The sequence below is a fragment of the Epinephelus lanceolatus genome, chromosome 23 (genome assembly GCF_041903045.1).
Source record: "Epinephelus lanceolatus isolate andai-2023 chromosome 23, ASM4190304v1, whole genome shotgun sequence".
Classification (NCBI taxonomy): domain Eukaryota; kingdom Metazoa; phylum Chordata; class Actinopteri; order Perciformes; family Serranidae; genus Epinephelus; species Epinephelus lanceolatus.
In genome coordinates this window covers 1,356,870-1,379,972 of record NC_135756.1, presented here as the reverse complement: position 1 = coordinate 1,379,972, position 23,103 = coordinate 1,356,870, and the positions used below count along the sequence as shown (strand labels likewise).

At 42.2% G+C, this 23,103-nt stretch overlaps 1 protein-coding gene across 1 annotated transcript in view; it reads right to left on the bottom strand.

Moving 5' to 3' along the window:
• Positions 1-5,372: 5,372 nt before the first annotated feature.
• The window catches only part of LOC117249410 (thyrotropin-releasing hormone-degrading ectoenzyme-like), a 282,617-nt gene continuing 264,886 nt past the window's right edge, over positions 5,373-23,103 (bottom strand). The window contains exons 17-20 of the mRNA XM_033615055.2: positions 20,243-20,410; positions 11,855-11,995; positions 11,679-11,760; positions 5,373-5,702 (exon numbers count right to left, since the gene is read on the bottom strand). Coding sequence (XP_033470946.1) covers positions 5,550-5,702; positions 11,679-11,760; positions 11,855-11,995; positions 20,243-20,410 — 544 coding nt within the window. The 3' untranslated portion in view covers positions 5,373-5,549. The remainder of the gene's footprint in view (positions 5,703-11,678; positions 11,761-11,854; positions 11,996-20,242; positions 20,411-23,103) is intronic.

Here is a 23,103-nt window from a genome sequence, read left to right as displayed (position 1 = left end):
GTTGTGACTTTAGTTTGTGTCCAGCAGCCAAGGCCGATGTGCCTCCTCTTTTAAACAACTTCATGGTTTTGTGCTTTTTTGTGAAACGAATGAGATCTGCTGAGTTTTTATTTGGTCAGAGTTTAAATCTCTAAAGTCAGTTCAAAGTCAGTCCACTGTCGGATTCATCGTCCCTCGACTCCTCTCAGTCTGACACAAAGACAGATTCTCATCCATCTGTCACTTCCTTTATTTTCTTATTCCCTCTCAGGAGTTACTGTCAGGGTTTACGAGGTCGAGTGAGTTCATTGGCTGACAGATTTCAGGTGGGCGGAGTTTGGGGAAACTATTTTAACATGAGCTGTGTCAAAGTAGTTCATTATTTTTGTTCACTGTCATTTTACTGTCTGAATTCTGAATGTACAATATGTAGTTTGTAGTGTCATAACTTCCCACAATTACACTGGAATTGCAGTGTTTAGAGAATGAGAAGTTTGACTACAAATCCCATGATGCACGGCTTTGTCTATGCTGATAACAGATACATATATTAACCATCTGACATGAAACTTTGATTGGTCTCCGCCATCTTAATTTGCCACAACATTTACACCTAAATCAGAAAATGGGTGAACAAGGAAGTGACGTTAGAACAAAGCTTGATGTCCTGAATCATGTGACCTACACTTTCTAATTGATAAATAAAGCGCTGCAGGGACGACTTCTGTAGACTGACACAGAGGTTAGCGTCACCCTAATTCCCTCATCAAAAAGCCAACGGGATAAATAAAAGACATTCTGATTCTGAACGTCTCTTCAGCTTGTGTTAACTACAGACTTTATTTCACACATCAAACTAAAAACCCACCCAATGCTGACTCATTCCTGCAGCACTCTATATTCTTGTACAGCTAAGAAGAAGAAAGTAAGAAGAAATCTGGCATAGAACAACTTGTTCTCTTTTCCTTTGTTGCCTTTCTTTGTGTGCAACATTTGTATCGTCTGTTTTAAGGCGGTGGATTTTTATGGCTGGACAAATTTTAGTTTCACAGTTTAATTGTTCTGTTCTGTGTTTTTTTCAAACTGTGGTGCAGTTTGTACCTCTGCTTCAAAACTAAATTACTTCATATTTCATTAATCATTTAGTCTTTCCATCTCACATCAGGTAAAAACATTTAATTTATAGACAGAGGTTCCGGCCCGTTCTCATTCCCAAGTTGTCAAATACCATTGATTTGTAGCAGCCCTCGGGGTCTGATATTGATGCCAAAGGCACCTTTCAGCGTCTTTATGAGACACACTGACCCTCTGCTAAATCCAATGTAAACCCATCTGCAGCAGCACTTGATATTGAGAGTGACTGACGTAGCATAAAAAGCAAGAAAGTCCATTCATGGTGGGACGAAGGGGAGGTGGATGGGTCAAACAAAACCAGACTTTCCCCCACATTCATGTCCCGTGTGAAGCGAAAGTCAAGACTACTTTAATATAACATTACAAGCAGTAATTCAGGTACGTTCTTCAAGCACTGACCTTACTTACGTAACATTTGTACCTCACCTAATGTAACAAATGGACTTACCCAGATTCAAACGTCCAAAAACACATAATTGAAACCACAAAATATCTCCATACTGCTCGTCCGTAGTGATCCAAGTACAGGCTCCAATGAGGCTAAAAACAGAGTTCAAATGAGGTTTTTCCAAACAACTTTTTATGTCGGGGCTTCAGGACACTTGGATCACTACGGACGAGCAGTATGGAGATATTTTGTGGTTTCAATGATGTGTTTTTGGACGTTTGAATCTGGGGCGCCGTCAGCCTCCATTAGGTGGAGTTGTGTTGCTACCTCCTCTCCCCTTGGATCTCTGCAAGTGATGTGAGGACTCTAAAACTTCACTTGAGCCTCCCTCGGCATATGGGTGAGTAGATAATGGCTGAATTTTCATTTTTGGGTGCACTATCCCTTTGAGTCACGATACAATGTTGATTTTAAATATGCTGCAATATGCTGAGTATAGCGATAACATATATACTGTCCCCAACGGAAAACTGTCACGTCTCTTTTATCTAATAAGTTAAAGTTTTCAGTTTGTTCATCTCACCGCAGACATTTTTTTTTGCATTGATTATATTGATTATATTATTCTTGTAGGCTTCTTTAAGTTTAATTTGTATTTGTCATATTAGTCATTTATATCATAAAAGAATCACTACTTGGCCTTGTGTGATCATACGATACTGCCACACTAAAATATCACGACACTATGCTGTATCCATTATTTCCCCACCCCGAGTTATAACGTGTCTCAGCTGTGTGTCACACAGAGACGCCAAAGGGTGCCCTGTGCGTCACATAGAGACGCCGAGGGGCGGGACAAAGCGTCAGACTTACGAGTGAGAACAGGTTGGCAAATGAAAACTGGAACTGTCACACATTTTGTTTCCGTTCCAAACTCTGTCGATCTAAATGTGAAGAATGTCAGATTCAGTTTCTGCTGCACCTGAGCTTCATCCCTTCATACCTTTAATGTGAGAACCCATTTGTGTCTGGTTAATTTGTTTTCACTCTGAGCCTTTGAAAAGCATTTTTAGCTCTGTGGTTCAAACACAACACGGACCACAGCATCACTGCTCTGTAGTGGGAAATTGTTCTCCTACATGTGGCGCTCTCTGTGGTTTAGAGTGAAAATTTTTAAGTTATTATGAGCTTTTATATTCAAAGTACATTTCTGAAGTGAGGCCCCACCAAAGCCTCCCAGACCCGCTGATATTTTCCAAACTGCTGGAGTTTTTGATCCTGAAAAAACAAAGCTGCTCTTTAAATTCACGCTGAAGCAGTCTGAGTGTTGTGGGGAGTTAATGAGTCTGAATGAGTGCTGTGATCAGAGGACACCGAGTCCATGTTGTGTTAATTACATCTCTGTTCAATGATCGACATGCAGCTGACTGCTGGTTAATCTGCCTTTTAATGTCAGCCGGTTTAATGTAGCGAACACAGGAAGGTCCGATTTAAACTGTTCAGGGTCTCTGGTTAGTGAAGAGTTTGGATTGAAGCCAAGCAGAGCTGAAAACACCAGTTTCATCTTTAGACAGCCAATCAAGAGGCAGAAAATTACAGATCGGAATATTTATCCATCCTATCACAGACGGTGCCTGTTCCTTTAAGAGCGAGACATTTGGCCCGGATGTTTTCCCTGATTTCAGGTCAGTTTCAGGGTCAAATTAGACAGTCAAAGGTTCTGGTCTGATCTGGATCTGATTTTCAGATCATTAGCTCGGACATGAGAAGCTGTCAGATGGAGGTGATGGAGATGAGGGAGTGTCTGACATCTGTGTCTCCTGAACAAACATCAACCTTCATGTGATGTCACATCACAACATTAACCTTCAGTGTCTGATGTTTGTCAGGAAGGCTCCACAGTCTTTTAATTATCGTTGGTTATTTTGTCATTAACAGAAAACTGCCTGAAAACACAACTTTGGTTTTTAAGTCAATAAACCAACCATTACCTACTGCTGGAATATGTTTGGTGGGGTTTATCCTTTTGCATCGAGCTGACGCTGTACCTATGGCGAAGGCACTACGAATACATGTACCCTACACTGTAGCCTGATGTGCTGCCCCCCAAAAATGACACCATGTGTTGTGGCGACGCAGACCTCCTGTTTATTTCTGTACAATAAAGCCTCCACAGACTGTGTGTGATTTATCCTGGCTGAAATATGAGCAGAGGAAAACTCCGCTAGCAGCTAGGCTAATTTATACAATGTAAAATGCCATAGACTTGTGCTAATAACGTTAGCGTGTTGTATTTGTTTGGAAAACGTGTTTAGTATCAGACAGTTGTTTTGACAGTGAACCTTGTGAGCTGTAATGGAGCTGAATTTTAGAACATTACCTTTGTTAAATGTTGCTGTTGTCCCTGGTTTTATATGAGCAGAGGAAAACTCCGCTAGCAGCTAGGCTAGTTTATACAATGTAAAATGCCATAGGCTTGTGCTAATAATGTTAGCATGTTGTATTTGTAGTTATAATGAAGCTAATTTGTGTACTTTTGTTTGATGTTGTCACTATTAAGAAATGTTTATTGTGTGCTTTCAATCAAACTTTACCGCCAACTAGTGTTCTGGAGGTGTAACTGCAAAGTGACACAGACACATTGGCAACTAAATTTTTTGCAGATCAAATACTGAATGTGTTTCATAGATTTTAACTTTTACTACTGAAGTAGAAATGCTTAAAGACATACTGTTTAACTTTTCCACATTAAATTGTCGAAAAAAAACAAGACCAATGTTTTATATTTTGTTGAGTTTTAAACTTCATTCCAAAGGCTTCCAACAAAGTTCAGACCCAGAGCAACATTTTAATCAAGAACACGGTCTGTATCATGTGGTCGCTGTCACCTGTCAGTAGCGTCTAATCCTCTTTGTGTTTTCTGCCATAAGCTGTCTTTAATTGACTTTTTAATCACATTTTTATGATGTACTTTTATATCTTGGTCATTTCATCAGAGGAAGCTCGGCTCCGGTCCCTGCTGTGCCAAACAGTGTCAGAGAAACATTGATTTTCAGCATGAAACTTGTTTATTACATGTTTATACTGGTTTAAATCATCGGGGCCATTTGTTTGGAGAGGAGGAGACTTCTGGGAATAATTCAGCTCATGGTTAAAACCTCCTGAACGTCTGGATCGCAAGTTATCAGAGAAACAAGCTGAACAAATATTAACAGCCCCTGCCATGCTGAACAGCATCAGAGAAACACTGATCTTTAACATGAAGCAGCTTTATTGAGTGTGTTTAACGGTTTAAATCAGCTGGTCTGTTTGTTTTAGAGAGGAAGAGATCTCTGTGGATATTTCAGCTCACAGTAAAAACCTCCTGAACATCTGGATCTTACGTTATCAGACACAAAATGTGAGCACAGATTAGGAGGTGCTGGGCTAACAGCCCGTCCACGATGAACCAAAGTGCATCTGAGAAACACAGACTTATAACGTGAATCTGCTTTATTCAGTGTTTTTACTGTTTTGAATCACCGTGTCTGTTTGTTTCAGAGAGGAAGAGACTTCTGAGGATAATTCAGCTCCTGGTAAAAACCTCCTGAACAAGTAACACTGAAGGAATCCTAACCTGGAGAAACTGACTGCAGTGACGGGATTGCTCTGTCTTTTGCTATTGTTTTGACTGAGACAGCAGAAAATGACATATTGTCTGTTAAAAGTTTGTTAAATTGTTGTTCAAATCATCTGCTTCTATTTAAACTCAGAAATTGTTGTGGTTTAGTCACTGAGGAGTTTTGAGGCTAGCTGCTAGCTTGCGATTACCGAATCAGTGATCACTAGCTAATGTGCAGCTTTGAAGAAATATATTTCTGAAACAAAAAAATTTGCAAACAAAATTCTTTAAAAACAAAACCAGCAGAGAAACACTCAGGTCACTCTCTCTCTTCACTCAGTCATTTTTTTTGTAGTATTATTTGACTGCATCTGTTAGCTAGCAGTGCGTTAGCATTGAGTTAGCAGTCAGTTTGCAGTCACTTCACTCTAGCTAGCTGGTGTAGCATTAGCCGAGGGCGGGGCTTGGAGGTTTGCGCAGCCACTGGTAGAACTGCCGTCGGTGGAGGCGGTGCCAGCGCACGTTGCCCTCGACGATCTCCAGCGCCCGCGGCAACGCAGGCCCTGCCCCGACACCGCTGGTCTGGATGAACTCCTTTAACTGAGGAGAGAAAGGATGGTAGAAGGAAAGAGAGATGGAGGGAAGGGGGAATGAAGAGATGATAGAGAAGTTATTAGAAACACCTCTGTGACATCCAGGAAAAAAAGACAGAAATGTTACAGCTCCCAAGAGGTTTAAAAAGAAATGAAACTCCACCTGATAGTGTGAACAAACCTGTCGTCAGTACTGCAGTACTGTAAGGTTTTGTCCGACGATAGAGCTACAAACTGTATCGCAAAGTTAGATGCACACTTCTATAAATATCACCAAAATGAACAAACAACCTTGGTGATGCGACACCACCAGGCCCCAGAAATCGTGCCCGAGTTGAAGCCCATTTGATGTTGTGGCCGAACTACAACTTCCAGGTCCGATACATGATGCCATGAGGCCCAAAAAGACTTCTTCCCATTGACTTACATCATGAAAGAGACATCTGTCAATGAATGGATAAACTTTTCTCAGCGTTACAACTCTTGCAAAATGACTCACTATCAGGGTTTGATCCATTCTGTCCCACAACATTTGGAAAGTTTTTAAGTGCCGCACGACTAAAAATTTTTATCCCACTTCCCTGACAGATTCAGGAGTTCAGCACCGCTTCATTCATGTCATGGCTGTCCAACATATCCTCATACAACAGTTTGTATGATATCCTACGAATTAGTGCCCCCACCACATGTTACGAACTTAACGTAAAGTTACAGAGGTTAGGTTTTGGAATAGTAACACGGTGAGGATGTTCATAAATTGACTCACACGGTTCCCAACACTGGTCTCTGGGGAAAAGTCCTGAGTTTTGTGACACATCCACCGCCACAACCTGTCTCCTTCTTTACTCCCATCAGCGCATCGGATTGCACGTGATCGCAGCCTTCCAGTTCAGTTCGTTACGCACAAATGAGTGGCTCGTGATTATGAGGGATATACAAGAAATTTTTGGTGCATTACCTTTTGTAGGAAAACGTACGAACGGTGGATGAGAACAGCCAGCGGTATCGAATAAAGTACTCTATTAGTAACAGAATCCCTTTAGGGCTTATTGCATGTTTTCTGAAAGCTTACGGACACAGACGAAACGGAGCAGCAACACCGGAGATCGTGGAGGCAGTTTGGAAAAACCTCATTTGAACTCTGTTTTTAGCCTCATTGTAGCCTGTAGCTCTGACTGCCTCTCCGGGCACTGCGCGAGACCAGCAAAAGCACGTGAACACACATGAACACGGTGCCCATGTCTCACGGTCTCGCGCAAGACCACAACGTTTTTCCAAACAACTTTTTATGTCGGGGCTTCAGGACACTTGGATCACTATGGACGAGCAGTATGGAGATATTTTGTGGTTTCAATGATGTGTTTTTGGAAGTTTGAATCTGGGGCGCCGTCAGCCTCCATTAGGTGGAGTTGTGTTGCTACCTCCTCTCCCCTTGGATCTCTGCAAGTGATGTGAGGACTCTAAAACTTCACCTGAGCCTCCCTCGGCATATGGGTGAGTAGATAATGGCTGAATATCCCTTTAACCACTGCTCTGATTCATGTCTCTGACTGGCCTCTGGCCGTGCTTCATGGGTATTGTAATATTTAGACATGTCCTCCAAGACAATCAATAAAACATGATTTCTCAGAAGCAAAGTTCAAATAATTAAACATGGCCATAAAACAAACCCACAGGGTTGTTCAATTATGTGGTAGAGTCCTGTGTTTCTATGTAAAACAACATCAAAGAAAACTACCTCCAGAACTCTTGTAGAAAGAGTGTCCACATACTTTTGGACATATTGTAAATCTTATTCCAGCCCAGCGTGTTGGAAATACCCACTGAGTTTCTTGATGTTTTATTAAAAGAAGACTTCCCTTTTTATTGTCAGTCAAAAACACTGCAGAGTTATTAAAGCTAAACTGTCTTTAAAACACAGATAATTAAAGGAGAAACTTTGTTTTAAAGGTTCGTAATGAGAGGTAAAATGTCCGGCATCAAAGCAGAGGCAGCAAAGTGAAACTGTTTAAAGGACGGTAATTAAATGGAAAGTTTTCAGCGTGAGAGGTGAGATACGAAAAGAGAAACTTCTTTTGTGGAAAGAGAAACTTTGAACTGCTGAAGGAGGAGAATTAATGTGGTTTTCAAAGTTAAGGACTGAAGAGGAAACTTGGTGTTGTTCAGAGTTTGACAGATTCAGTGGAGCGCAGGAGGAAATCCATCCCTTCAACTGGCTTTAATACAGTACATATCGTTAACTCCACTCCTTTACTTCACACTCCTCCTTCTCCTCCTCCTTACTTTCTACGTCTCACCTCTCCTTTTCGCCATGATTCATCCATTTTTAAATTTGCTTCGTGGGCGGATCTTTACTTTTCTCTAAAAACACATTCAGCACAGTGCAAATAAAAGAGCCATCGTTCTTTTCATTTCAGAGTTTTTGTATTCAGAGGTCCTGTTTTAATTTGTGATGATTCTGTTCAGAGGCTGTGACTGAATGCTGCTGGTTGTTACCATGCCAACAGGAGAGGTGCACATCTCAAACAAAATGGTTTCACCACAAAAGTATTCATCACAAAAAATAAATAGAGAAAATTGGAGACAGATTTGAATCCAGGAACGCCCACAGCTCTTTTTCTTTGTGGAAAATGTGAATATTAGAGAAGTGTTTGTTTCCTGTCTCTCATCTGGAGCGTCTCATTGTTCCTCCTGCTTTCATTTCAGTTCTACTTTATACTTTCAATACAGCATCCTGCGAGTTTCATAAAACCACAACTCTATTGGCAGGAATGGAATTTAATATATATATATCTATGTTTTTTCCTTTCTGTATAATCACCTGAAAATAAGAATCATTGTGTTTTTGTCACCTCAGAATGTTTATATCTACACAGGGAGCAGGTCCTCGTCTACAGAGTCCGCCATGTTGCACTGCCATGTTTCTACAGAAGCCCAGAACAGAACAAACCAAACACTGGCTCTAGATCGGGGTGAAGAGGCACCGATTGTGAAATTCTGGACCAATACTGGTGTTTTGTTGCTGTTTATATTGTTTTTCTTGTTATTTATTCCCTCTTTTGTTTCAGGGACACAAAGAAATACCTGAATAGTTTTAAAGTCATTCAGCCTTTTATTACATGTCACACCTTTGAATGAGCACAATTCAATTATACACATTTACAAAACAACCTTTAAAATAACCTTTCATATGAACAGCTTTAAAAAACTGCTTCAGAAGTCTTGATACTTTATGTAATCTGTAATATTTCACTCTCTATTATCTATTTTATATTGCTGTGAAAACACCAAAGACTACATTTTACTAACCTGGAAATCCAGATGCCCCGCCCCTAACAAATTCTAATTTGCTCTGCAGGGGGATCTGACCCTGACGAGCAGAGCCCGCTGAATCGCCATCGGACCAATCAGATCAGTCTATCTGACAGAGGCGGGCTCTGGGCAGGCGTAACATGATGAGGACAGCGCCGCGCCGTAGGAGTCGGAAAGTAAACAGCCAAGATGGCAGCTGGTGAAGGTCTGCGTCCATTCAGTTTAGCTTTGGAAGAAACACTGAGCCAACTACACTTATCTTTCTTCTTACACTTATCAGAAGACTGCCCTAGAAGCCTTCACTTCCAGGAAAGACGTTTTTGCCGTTTTGCCGACGGGATACGGCAAAAGCATAATATATCAGTTAGCCCCACTGGTCGGCAAACACATGGGGCTTAGTGCAATGAATACGTCACCTTGTTTTTTGCTCTGATTGGCCATCGTGCTATCCAACTGTGTGTGGCGGCATTTAATATGTCTCAGTTAGTGCCGCCCCTTGGGTAGGAAGGGTGTATCGGTGAGGGCCAGACTCAAAATCTTTCTAGATCCTGCTAACTGCTAACGTTAACTAGCTCTTCTCCTGCTGATGTCATCACAGATTTGTTGTTCACAATGTAATATAATCAGGGAGACAATAAGGTGTGTCCTCTGACGCATCGATAGGGAGTTTACTGCGTCTTCTTTTCCTCCTAAGGAAGTTCATCCCAAACATGTTTTCTGTTGTCCCTAGGATGGCGGGACGCTGCACAAAACCGATGTCACACAAAAGAGAAACATTGGCCACCGTCAACGGTGAATATAATCTTAGGGAGTGATCACACCGAGATGAAACGCTAGAAACGCGATGCCAGTAAAACCAATGTTTTCCTATCATACGGCGCGTCTGACAGGCGTTCAAGCGTCTTTTTAGACAGGCATTTTTCTGGCGTCTTTTTAGATGCGCCTTTTTGTAGACGCTTCTTTTTAGATGCTTCTTTGTAGACGCACGTAGACGATGAAAAGTTAAAATATTTTCATTAAAAATATTTCATTTCATAGTTTCATTGAATAAGCGCTTCCAGCGTTTCAAGCGTCTTTGAAGCATCCACGTCTCTAGTGTCTCATTTCTGTGTGATCGCCCCCTTCGAGTCTGTGTCCACAAAGCGCTTAATTCTCAGCGTCGGTGTCTTTATCTTTTTTCAGATCGCGCTGCCTTTTTTGTGTGGTCGCTCCGAGCGCTCTAAGTTGAAAATTTCCGAACTTTTCAGAAAGGTGCCAATGATGTCACTGCTGCTTCTTTAGCTAAGCTACTGTCACAGGGAAGACAGAAAAGCTCAGTTTTGGGTGCAGATCAGCTGGTGGATACTGAGTGATGTGTTTTTATCACCGTTAAAAATGTTGTGTTAACGTAGCATAATGCTAGCTACCTGGCTAATGTTCGTGTCAACATATTGTTGTCATAGAAAGAAAACCCACGCCACGTGGACACAGGTCCTTACTGCTGACAGGGCTATGGCAGTCAACAAGGAGAATACCGGTTGACACCAATGTGCAGCCGATAAATCAGTGCATCCTCTAGATGTTTGGCACATGAGAGAGGTGGCAGTACGTTGCAATCTGCAGCCTCACCACTAGATGTCACTAAATCCTTCAAACTAGAACTTTAAATAAAATCAAAATAAATATGTGTCGTAGGTGTGAAATGAATTACAGCACCAGAGGAACAATTATCACCACTCCTGCTTTGTTCTCTTGAAATAATCAACAGCAGATTTTAAAATTTTCTCAAGAACACACTGACGCAATGATTGATCTGAAGGCCTGCAGCTCATGCCTCAGTCTCATCTCTCCTATCGAGGACCTTCTCCTGTCATTCCTCAGTTTTTGCTGGATGTTAAATTCTAGAAGTTCTTCCATTCTGAGAGTCACAGAGGCCACTGTCCTCTTTGAAACCTTCAATGCAGCAGAAATGTTTCTGCAGCCGTCCTCAGATCTCTGCCTCGACACCACCCTGTGTCTGAGCTCTGCAGGCAGCTCTGTCCTCTGCTCTGATACATGCTGGCAGCTGTGAGGCAGGTTTATTCTCCCTGCAGTGTCCCTGGGGCAAGGGGCGCGAGCCAAACGTGACGTCATCGTGTATTTCGCCTGAAGCACAAGTGCTCCACAGGTTGCAGCGGTGCTTCATCAAAAGCAAATTAAGAAGTGAAACAGCGAATTAAGTTTGATCATCTCAGGGCTGCTGATATGAGGCAAAATTTGTTGTTACAAACATTTGACTCCTTTCTTTACAGAGATTGTACGAAGGTGATGAAGTATAAATGTTTGATATGAGATATGGGTTGTGTGCAGTGAGGAGTTGCATGTTTGGTCCTCGGTGTTTTGCCGTTAACACCTGTTGACTTGTTGCATCTTTACAGAATATTCTGTTTGTACATCCCCTGAAAGATTCAGGAATCACCTGAGGGTCTGAGTACTTGATATGATATTTGAGTTGTTTCTGTCCTGTTTTTGCAGTTTCATTATGGGGTGTTGAGTGTTTACTGATGGGTGAAAATACTTTCTGTAAATCCCTGATCTTACCGTTGTTTCTGTGAAGCTCATTAGAGCTGAGGTGAGACGGGTCATCAGTGGACGGACACTGAATACATTCACCTGTAAATCTGACCTCTGTGATGTGTGTTTGTGTCGTTACCTCATTGAGTTCTCTCTCAGTGTTCAGGAACTCTGTCACTCCACCGATGAGCTTCGAATTCATGAACAGCGCTTCGCCATAACTGAGCAGAGACAACGAGACAGACAGTCAGTGTTATGAGTGTCTCTGTATGGAACAACATGTGCAAACACTCCTACGTGTGCTGACTGACTCACCGTGCGTTGAGGATATCCCACTTTTCTCTGAAGTACTTCCAGGCGAGGTTTCGACCCTGAGGGTTTCTGCCCACGTGGATGATGACGTCGATCACATCCTGCTCTGGGACCAGGTCAGAGGTCAAGGACAGGTTCAGTAACCTGGGAGACACAGAGACACAGCCAAGCTCAGTAACCATGGTGAAAGTGATAATGATCACTTTAGATCAGAGGTGAGCGTTGTGGTCTTGGAAAACAAAGTCAGCCTCTACAGCCATTATTAAGAGATTCAGCGAGGCATGCCTGTTTGGGAAATCATGTTAGCATGCTAAGGATTCTCTTAAGCAAAGATTAACATGCTAAAAATTAGTCTGTATATTTAAAAAGGTTTACGTAGGCTAGCACGGTAACAAATATTATTCTACAGCTCATATGTTAATGTTGGCATACTTAAACATAAACCTGTATGTCCTGAAATATTTTAGTGCACTAATGAACTAATGAATTTTTTTTTTTTTTTTTTTGTAATTAACAAGAGGAAACATTAGCCTGTGGATCTTATGCTGTGTCTCAAATCGCGTACTGCTGTACTTACATTTAATATTGTGAGTGCATAAGTGTGTTCACACTGACAGTATGGAAAAATGCAGTGCACTATGAGTACCTGGATGGTGCACTCAAAACGGTCAAGAAGTTGAGTGTGGAACTATGGACACTTCCTGCCCTCAATGGTCGCCATCTTGGCTACGTAGCGGAAGGAGAGGGGCCACTTTTCAAACAGGAAATAGCAGCTGAGGACTGTGCGACCGTGAGCGTCGCTGCATTGTACAAATACATGTGTTTTCTGCACTAAGCACCACTATACTGTTGTCAGGTATAAGCCAGCAGTATGTTTGTTGGGTTCATTCAGCAGTCTGTAATGATTTGGTACCACGAACAATAACGTGAATGCTAATGCTAATTTGCTAACTAGCTAATTTGCAGTCGTCATTTCCAGTGAGTGAGTGAGACAACACTACCCTGTCGAAATTCACGCACTACACCAATAAGCACAAAGTGCACATAGTGTACTACATGGAAGTGTGTCATGACTTTCAGTAATCTGTGCAAAGTTAGCATGCTAAAAATATTAACCAGTAAGTCATATTTCCATTTACTACTTAAATTAGCATAATAAGAGTGTGATCTTATTCATGATATTTAAAATGAAAAATGTTAGAATGCTAATGTTTCATGGCACACTAAAACATTAGCCTATACTTCTAAAGCACACAGACGTTCATCAATAACCTTTATTAGTGTGATAAAACATGAGTCTGTTTATCTTATTTTAGCAGTTTAAATGCCTATGTCATGTTTACTTTCACTTTAACTTGCGTGGTAAAAGTATTGTCACAGTAATACTAATGTAAAATTTAAGAGTACTAATATTTCACAGGATGCTAATATGCCGGTACATCTGGATATATTTTAAAACAGACATAAAAAAAAACAACTATCTATCAACAAAATAAAACATTAGCCCTTGGAACATACCTTAGCATACATGCTAAAATACAGTCCATTCCGGGGAGTTAGCATTAGCTGCTAACTATCAACTTGCTAACATTAACCTGAGAGTCATTTAATTTTACTTAACCTAGCACAATAAACACGTAATATTACTCAAGAGCAGCCTGCATCAATGAAGATTTGTTAAAAAGCTAGCATGCTAAAACATTAGCACGGCTACATCTAGAAATCAATATGCTTAATATCATAAAACGTTAGCGTGTGGATCTTAATTAGCTTTCATTTTGGAGGAGTTAGCATGCTAATATATTAACCTGTATGTCATGTTTGCTGTTGTTTTACAGTATGCTAAAATGTTAGCCTGTACATCTTTTTAACACAGAGACCCTCATCAACATAATTAATTAATATCATAAAACATTAGCCTGTGGATCTTAATTAGCATTCATTGTTGGATAGTTAGCATGCTAAAATATTAACCACTTTGATCTAAATTAGCATATTAGAAGTGTGACTATATTCTTGGCAATTCTAATGTAAAAATGTGAGAATGCTAATGTTTCACAGTATGCTAAAATGTTAGTCTGTACATCTTGAAATATATTAACACATAAACACTTTATAAATATGATAAAACATTAACCCTTGGATCATATTTTAGCATACATGTTTAAAAACACATAGCCCATTTCAAGTTAGCACGCTAACTATTAACCTGTTTATATTAACTTGTGAGTCATATTAAAATTTCACTTAAATTAACACAATAAACATGTAATCTTACTTAAGATACTGTATCAGTGAAAATTGTTAAAAAGCTAGCACGCTAAAACATGAGCACAGCTACATCTAGAAATCAATATGCTTAATATCATAAAACATTAGCATGTGGATCTTAATTAGCATTAATTTTGGAGGAGTTAGCATGCTAAAATATGAACCTGTATGTCATGTTTTACTTTTTATCTAAATTAGTATATTAGAAGTGTGATGATTTTCGTGGCAGTGCTAATGCAAAAATGTTGGAATGCTAATGTTTTACAGTATGCTAACATGGTAGCCTGCACATCTTGAAATAAAAAAAAGATTTAAAAAACCCCCAAAACAAACCCTTATCAATGTAATAAAAGTTAGCCTGTGGATCCTTTTTAGCTTGAATTTTGGAGAGTTAGCATGCTAAAATATTAACCCATTGCTTATTTGAAAGTTTTAGCTAGGCTACATTAGCACAACAGAAATATAATCTTCACTTCAATGATATAAGTAGGCTATAAAAAGTTTAAATGCTAATGACTATTAGTTGCTAAAATATAACCCTTAGGTCTCGCTCTTACAATGTGGATAACATCTCTCAATATGCTAACAAAATGTACAATGCTCATGTTTGTTAGCATGTAACAATCTTAGCCCGTGGGTGTTTTTTTAGCCTAACATGCCAAAAAAATGTAAAATGAAACATCAGTGCAAACATTAAACACATTAGGCTGATAATTATCAGCTGTGTGCTGAGTTTCAATTAACAGAACTGGAAATTAAACAATTACAAACTGTCGGCTTGTAATATATTTCTCTGTCTCTGTATCGTCTCCAGGAAACCACATCACTGAGCTGTCCAATACAAACGCAGGCTGTATATCTGTTTATGTAAAACAGGAAGTAAAGGTCAAGTTGTGTGGAGGAAATTGACATTTTGTAGTTTTTGTTTTGTTGTTCAGAGCCACGAACACAACACTCACACGAGCTACAGTAATCTGATTACTCCATGTTTGTTTGGTTTCTTTGAGATGGAAGGGAGTTACAGAAACCTGGTGATCACACACACACACACACACACACAGTTGGGTGTAAACACATGAACAAAGTTTATAAAGTGTTTTTTAAAGATATGAGACAGAGCGAGACAAAGAGACACAACACACAGCTTCACAATCAAACTGATGTTTACTCATCCAGCCGTGTGTTCACAGTTTACCTTCATCTTCTTTCACTTTCTCTTTCCATTTCTCTGTATCGCTCTGTGTGTGTGTGTGTGTGTGCGTGCGTGTGTGTGTGTGTTTTGTTGCTGTCTTTTCATTAAACCACCAAATCAATTTTCTCTCTCTCTCTTCCCACAACCCCTCTGAGCTCAAACCATTTCCTGTGTGACCAATCAGTGTGTTTCTGAGGTGTGGTTCCTTTTATTGTGTGTGTGTGTGTGTGTGTGTGTGTGATAGCTGCTATCTGAACATGCAGTACTACCTCTCTGATTGCAGAACAGTTTACTGCGGCTGGAAAATCAATACCCGACACACACACACACACACACTCACACATGGATCTGTCTCACTGTACAGTTTCAAGTGTGTGTGTGTGTGTGTGTGTGTGTGTGTGTGTGTGAGAGATCCATCCTCACTATTTTTCCCGACGAGAGATAGCGGCAGTTAGCTGGTGATAAAACACTGCGTTGTTAACTTACAGAGGGGCAGATCTACGTACATGTACGGCCTGAGGCAAACTCTCTCTGCAACCTCTTACACACTCTGCAGTCTGGTTCTCTCTCAGCGTGCCACCAAAACTTGCTGCAACTTCAAGAGCAAAAATCCCACAGTCACATCGATTCTTTTTTTGGTCAAACTTTTGTGATACAGACACAGAGTTGGAGGAAGTATTCAGATCATTTCCTGTGGTGAAAATATTAACACCACACTGTGGAAATACTCCACTACAGGGAGAGGTCCTGCATTCAAAGCCTGATCGAAGTAGAAGTGCTGACGGTGCAGTAAACTCTTCCTGCTGTCGCTGTTTTCCATTTTCTATCATCATGTTTTTGGATGGATCTTCCTGCTGCAGTAATGTGTCATTTTCCTGCTGTAGATGTTTCACGTTTTGCTCATTTGAACTCCTTTATATCCTGCAGTGTGGTTTCATGTACAGCGACGCATCCTCACACAACGGTTCGTATGATATTCTACAAATGAGCGGCTCATCATATTCTATAAGATCGTCACATGTTTGCAGCGTGGCTGTCCTGTGACAAGTCAACTTTCATGGTGTCCAACAAACAGCCCTGTTTTCAGCTTTGTGATGATTAGAGGTGTCAGTTTGGACACCCTGAACTAACCAGTTGGGTTCATTCATTCATTTTCATCCGCCTATGCAGGGCTGTGTCTCGTGGGCAGCAGGCCCAAAGAAGTACCCTAGATGTCCCTCTTCCCAGCTCCTCCTGGAGGACCCCGAGGTGTTCCCAGACCAGATGAGATCTATAATCTCTCCAGTGTGTTCTGGGTCTGCCCCGGGGCCTCCTACCAGCTGGACCAGGAGGATCCTGATCAGATGTTGAACCACCTTAACATGAAGGAGCAGTGGCTCTACTCCGAGCTCCCTCCAGATGTCTGACTCCTCCCCCTATCTCTAAAGGTGCGGACACACCAAACCAACATCAAAGAACTAGCGGCGACGAAAGCCAACTGTTGCGTCGTCTACGTCGCCTCACGTCGCCCTGTGTCAGTTGCATTTGAACACACTACACGGACTACATCCGACGGCCAAGTAGCACGTACGTTCTGCGCCTGCGTGAGAGAGAGCGGAGTGAGAGAGTGGTACATCCTGTCAGCCGAGGGGTTTCCTATCTGTGCAGCCGAGCACCGCAGCACCTCCACGGACTATTACATCCAGACGGTCCCGGTGTTTCCTCCGCAGGCTCCACTTCACTCAGCTGCCCGATAAACCCGCTGCTTCTTCCCACTTTAACCTGAATAACAAACCAGGGCTCGGTGCTCCGGTTGGATCCAAACAGAGAGCCGGGGCTAGCTCAGAGACTAGCGGAGGCTAACTGGCTGTGCTTCCTTCCGGTCATGCTCTCTCATGCCGAAGTGCCGACAGTGTGGGACACACCGCAAAAACTAGGCCGACAGACGCTCACCGACGGCCCAACTTTGGTCGACGGCCGACCGCTGAGCCCAGACACCTTACAGAGGAAACTTACTCCAGACGCTTGTATCTGTGACCTCATTCTTTCAGTCACTACCCAGAGCTCATGACCATAGGTGAGGGTTGGGACAGAGATGGACCAGGAATCTGTAATCTGTAAAGTAACTAAAGCTGTCACATAATGTAGTGCGGTGATAAGATTTACCTCTGAGATGTGGAGGAGGAGAAACTCAACCTAACGTCTGCAACATATAGTGAGCTGAGAGCAGAAACTGTTTGGAAAACTCTCTTTGTATTTAAGAACTCTTTAACATCCCAGATTTGAGAATCATCTGTTGGAAAGTGTTGAACTGTCAGACAGTCTAACTTCAGTGATCTAAACCTAACTAACCTGAGTGCAGTAGGAATGGGGAGAGTTCCCAGCAGCCTCTGAAGTTTCGCTGCAGCTCTGCGCAGTGTTTTAGTGTCCATCAACTTATTGTTGTGGTTTTACAGCTGGCACCTTTACTGTTTTGCTTCAGTCTCACGGCTCTCATTAATCTGCTTTGGAGCAGCAGCAGCTGTTTTCAGCAAACAAGCTCTGATAAAGCCACTGTACTGTACTGTACTGTACTGTACTGTACTGTACCTGCTCGGCAGCAGCCAGCTGACAGACTCCATTAGAGACGAGCTGCTGAACAAAGTGGAACATAAAATGTCAGAAGGTGACTTTAATCCTGTGTGTAACGAGGCGGGCAGCCACTTGTGTACCATTATCCGAAGGTAAAAAAACAAGTATGTGACAAACCTTGGAAAATATAAATATTGATAGAATTAGTTTTTCTTGCAGCTGCGGTTTAAACGAACCATGAGGGAGAGACTTTAACCAGCAGCTTCTACCTTAATGTGCAGATCAATAATATTGAATAGAGTGGTTTCAAAGAGAGCTGTCTCATATATCCTTTGAAACATCTTTTGAGACATCTTTTGGTTTCATTGTGAGGTTAAACCATAAAGGAACTCAGAAGCAGCAGTGTGTCATTCGAACAACGTGCTCTCACAGAAAAACATGAAATGCCTACGACCTCTGAACACGACCTCTCAACACCGTGTTACATGGTGGCGCCACAGTGAGGCAGCAAATCTACTTGATTAGGTTTAGAAAAGGTGTTTATGGTGACAATAACTTCATTGTCAGGTTATGTGATATAATTATTGGCACTGGTGCCGGCGCCACATAATGCGGTGTTAGGTACATGGATAGATACCTAACAGATACATATACAGAGATAGACAGCAGCGTTGGGCAGTTGTGTCATTACTAGGGTTGTCATGAGAACCAATACTTCGCTACCAAGTCGATGCCAACACGCAAAAAATACGTTGCTACCTGTTTTTTTTTTCGGTACCGTAAGTACAGGATACAACTTTGCCCTCAGCGGGCCGAGTCCGTTCCTGTCGGAACTGACGGGAGCAGTATACGTGCGTCAGTCGGTGCCGAGGACGAGCGCCGAAGACGAACACCTGTTGTCCGTCGTCTTTGCTAACAATGGCTTCTACAAGTGCTGCTGGAGCCACAACACCTCGGCTTGTCGAAAAGTCAGGTAGTAGGAGTCGTGTGTGGAGAGGGTTAGGCCTCATTTACACCACTAGCGATGCCTTCGTGTCGCGCTTGCGAACAGTCGCTGTTTACATGCGTTTTCATTTCGGCGAGCATGTTAACAGGTTAGAGCATTCACACTGCATCCGTTCTACGCGCTGCTCGAGTTGCGCTGCTTTCGCAAGCAAGCTGGAAAATAGAAGACACGCACATTTTTTTGCACGAGTCGCGAGCGAATGGTCACGATATTCAACAAAAAAACACGAGTTTGCGTGTGTTGTGACCTCTCTCGGCCACCGTAGACATCTCGAGACCTGACAGGCACATGTTTCATGCACTCACCCATTTGTAGTGCTAAATATTAATTCTCCAAGCGTTGGAATAATCACTGGTGCGCGAACCTGTCCACCCTGGGCTTTGGGTCCAAACTCACTTCTTCTTTGGGGTTTATTGGAGTGTGATACGTGACGCGTCTGTTCAGTTTTGGTGTGAATACACGTGTGCTGCTGCTACGCTCGTGGATCACTTGCAGTGTAAATGAGGCCTTAGAGTTAAAGTTAAAGTTTGAAACAGTTTTAATAAAGTAGAGAATTTAGAAACACGAGTTCTGATTTTTGATTTTTGTCGTGGTATCGAATGAGTATTGAGAATTGAAGAAATTCACTGGTGTTGGTATCGACTACTGAAATTCTGGTATCGTGACAAGCCCAGGTATTTTACTAACTTAACTCTTAACATTAACATCAGTAACTTCACATTAGTGATGTCACTACTATCAGAGTCAAACATCTTTTCAGTCGTGAAGGTGATCAATTGACAGAGTCGTGCGGCAGCGTCCATAAAAGTTACAGCTCTTTTTCCAGGAAATACTGAAGAGCAACGAACTGTTTCTCTGGATAAAAGTAAGGATAATAAACTGAGGAGAAGTCATGTGACTGACCGGGGCATTTAGACGAGGACGGAGCCTTCTGTCTGAACTCTGCGTTTATCTGTGATCATTTTCTAAAAGCTTATGGATACAGATGAAACTGAGCGTTATTACCAAAGATCGTGGGGCAGTGTAGCGTATTTCAAGAACGATACGCCTGTAAGACATGAAGAAGACATCGAAAAAACAGCAGAACAGACAAACAAATCTGTGACGTAGTGAAAAGAATTGTCTGTCCAAATGCCGAGTATTTAACGTCCTCACAGACCAACGCCGTCTGCAACGCTGCCCCCGTTTAAAGGTACATGTTTATGACCTCCTCTGCTGTCGCCTCATTTGTTGTTGTGTGAAACTTCTGACTCCGCCCTCTAGTGGCATCTACTGGCTGCATCTATGACATCATAATGTATCTATGATTGGTACGTAAATGGAGAATAGATGAGGTTGTGGTCATGTCTTTGAGCCCAGGTGTCGTTCATACCTGTTGAGGAGGAAGGCGTTGTCCGAGCAGGTCAGAGCCTCCAGCAGGATCTTCTTCTCTGAGACAGCGTTGGTGGAGTGAAACTTCATCCAGATGAACTCCCACACGTCCTCGTCCATCAGACTCACCCCGGTGCAGTAAACTATGTCTCTGATGTTCGGAGGGATCCTACAGAGACAAAGAGAAACATGAGGCCATCAACACATCTCCACAACAGCTGCTGTGTGTCACATTGTAGGGAAGTGTTTGATGTGTCTTCTGTGCAGCAACAGAGACAGGAAGTGAGAACGGGAGTGGACCAGAAGAGGTAATAAAGCTACAGTCCCTGATAAGACACGTCTGCAGGATTAAGCGGGACTCTCTCTGGATGCTAAGAGAGGAATTCTGATTCCATTAGAGAGCTCCATTAAAACCTCCCCTCACCTCTCCTGTGGACTCGTGGTCATAAAATGCAGAGACAGACACTTTCCCACCAACTGGGACTTTGAAAAGTCTCTATAACACTAATTGGCATGTGCACTTTCTTTGTGTTGGGATGCGTTCAGAGTACAAATTATTACAGCAGAGCTGGATGGAACTTCTGTCTCAGCTGTTCTTGATATTTTCCAGATTTGAAGTCAAACTGTGACACGTATCAACGATGTCTGATGAGAGATGTTCTCTTAGATACTGAGCTGAGACATGCGGCCCTGTCACCGGGCTCGCTTGGCAAACTGGTCCCAGATGAGGAGCTTTGATTGGGTTGACCTCTGAGTGGAGGCTGTGGGTGAACGCCTGGTGGCTGAGCTCGTGTCAGGTTTTATGTCTTATTCCTTTACGAGCAGCCGAGACGAAACAACGTTCGTGTCTGTCTCTGAATTACAGCCCAGTTCAAAGTCAAAGACACGGGTGTCACGACCGAACTATGGACCTGAACCCAAATGCACGACTCGGAATCAAAGTTCAAAATAAAAGTTTTATTAATAAAAAAAACACAAAATGCAAATCACTCACTACACTAATGGCATGGACACGACGCTGGTTCTCTCACACAAAGGATAAGACGGACTGGCACAGGACAAAGGGAGACGCAGACTATATATACACAAGGTAAGGACACGGGTGGAAACAATCAGGGGCGGGGCAGACAATCAGACCAGCGGGAAAACACACAGGGGAAGGAGTTAGGAGTTAGCTTTCAAAATAAAACAGGAAATCACAAGACAACATAGACACGAGACAAAACTGATCAAATTAACTTAACATCGTGTCTTGGACATGACAGCTGGGAATTTTGACAATATCTCCCACTTGGTGAAAACAACTTTAAAAGATCAGAAAATCCTCATCCGGCAAAAATTTTCTGTTGTTTTCTTTTTCTTTTTTGAGTCTAGTTCACTCTTGATTCTACCGGCAGATTCCTGCTCCTGCGCCAGAACCGTGACCTGGTATACTGCACCTGCCCCGACACCCACACATATGACCCATGAGTTCCAGTCCATCCTGATCAGTTAAAACACGGATCAGCTCCGACACTGATAGTTGAGATCGGATCAGGACTTCCCTATTGGCCACACAAACTGTGTCTCAGTTTCCTCTGGTCGTCTCCTTCCTGTTGGGGAACGAGGCGGAGCTGGTTGTTAAGGTTGAGCCTCATAGAACTGGAGTTACTACAGGTAACTACTGTTTCTGTTGTTTAATACACCGAAAGTACTGACACACACACACACACACACACACACACTTGCAATGCCCCAGCTGGTTACTGGCCTGAATCATCACGAAAGCAAAAAGGTGAACATTTCCTTCACACTATGATGTGTGTGTGTGTGTGTGTGTGTGTGTGTGTGTGTACTTGACCTAAATTGTCAGTAAACCAAAACTAAAAAGTCATCACAATACAGTGAGCTCAGCTGGCAGCAAAAAATATATACTGAACACCGTGTGTGTGCATAATCAGTGTGTGTGTATTCAGAGTGTGTGTGTGTGTATACTAAGTGAGCGCGGAGTGAGTGATGCAGGGACAATTACATCATTCACCGACCTGGGAAATCATTTTAGAGATGCTCCACTTAAGAGCAAGCATCACACACACACACACACACAAACACACACACACACACACACACACACACACACACACACACTGCTGACTGTGGCATTAAAGTCCTTCTCAGACGACATCTGTCAAACACTGCGCTGTGTGTATTCATGAATATGAGTGTGTGTAACAGATAACATGATGTCGCAGCTTCTACCAGGTTATTTATCAAGTGTTTATTTATTGAGGCTCCTGTGAGTTTACTGCGACAGCTCCGCTCCGTCCTGTACGGCTACTCTAACTATTTTATCACCTGCCCTCCTGCAGCCGCCGCTGCTGCTATTTCTAATAAAAATAACAGTAATAATGTAGAGTTTCTCCTCTGCAGACGATAAAATGGAGGAGCAGAGTCTCTGGGAACCTCCAGATGGCTCTGATCCCATTAACAAACACACTCACTCTGTGTGTGTGTGTGTGTGTTTTAACAGTCTGTAGAGAATGTTTTATATCCTAAAGCTCCATCTTTCCCTGAAATATCTCTCCCTCCCACTCAAGTCTTCCTCTGCATCAGACTCCCATTCTGACAGTAAACATGTCCCTCCACCATCTGCTCTGTCTGTCTGTCTGTCTGTCTGTCTGTCTGACTCTGCAGTCTAAATGTCACTCTGAATTTTGAAAATCACCGCGGCAGAGTGATAAAACATTTAAAGTACCTGTCAGGTAGTTAAAGTCTGACTGAAGATGGCTGCTGTGCTCTCACTGTGACTGCAGAGCAACAGACATGAGACTACATTGTCAGTCCACACGACTCAGGCTGGAGCAGTTCATGTATTCATGCTGA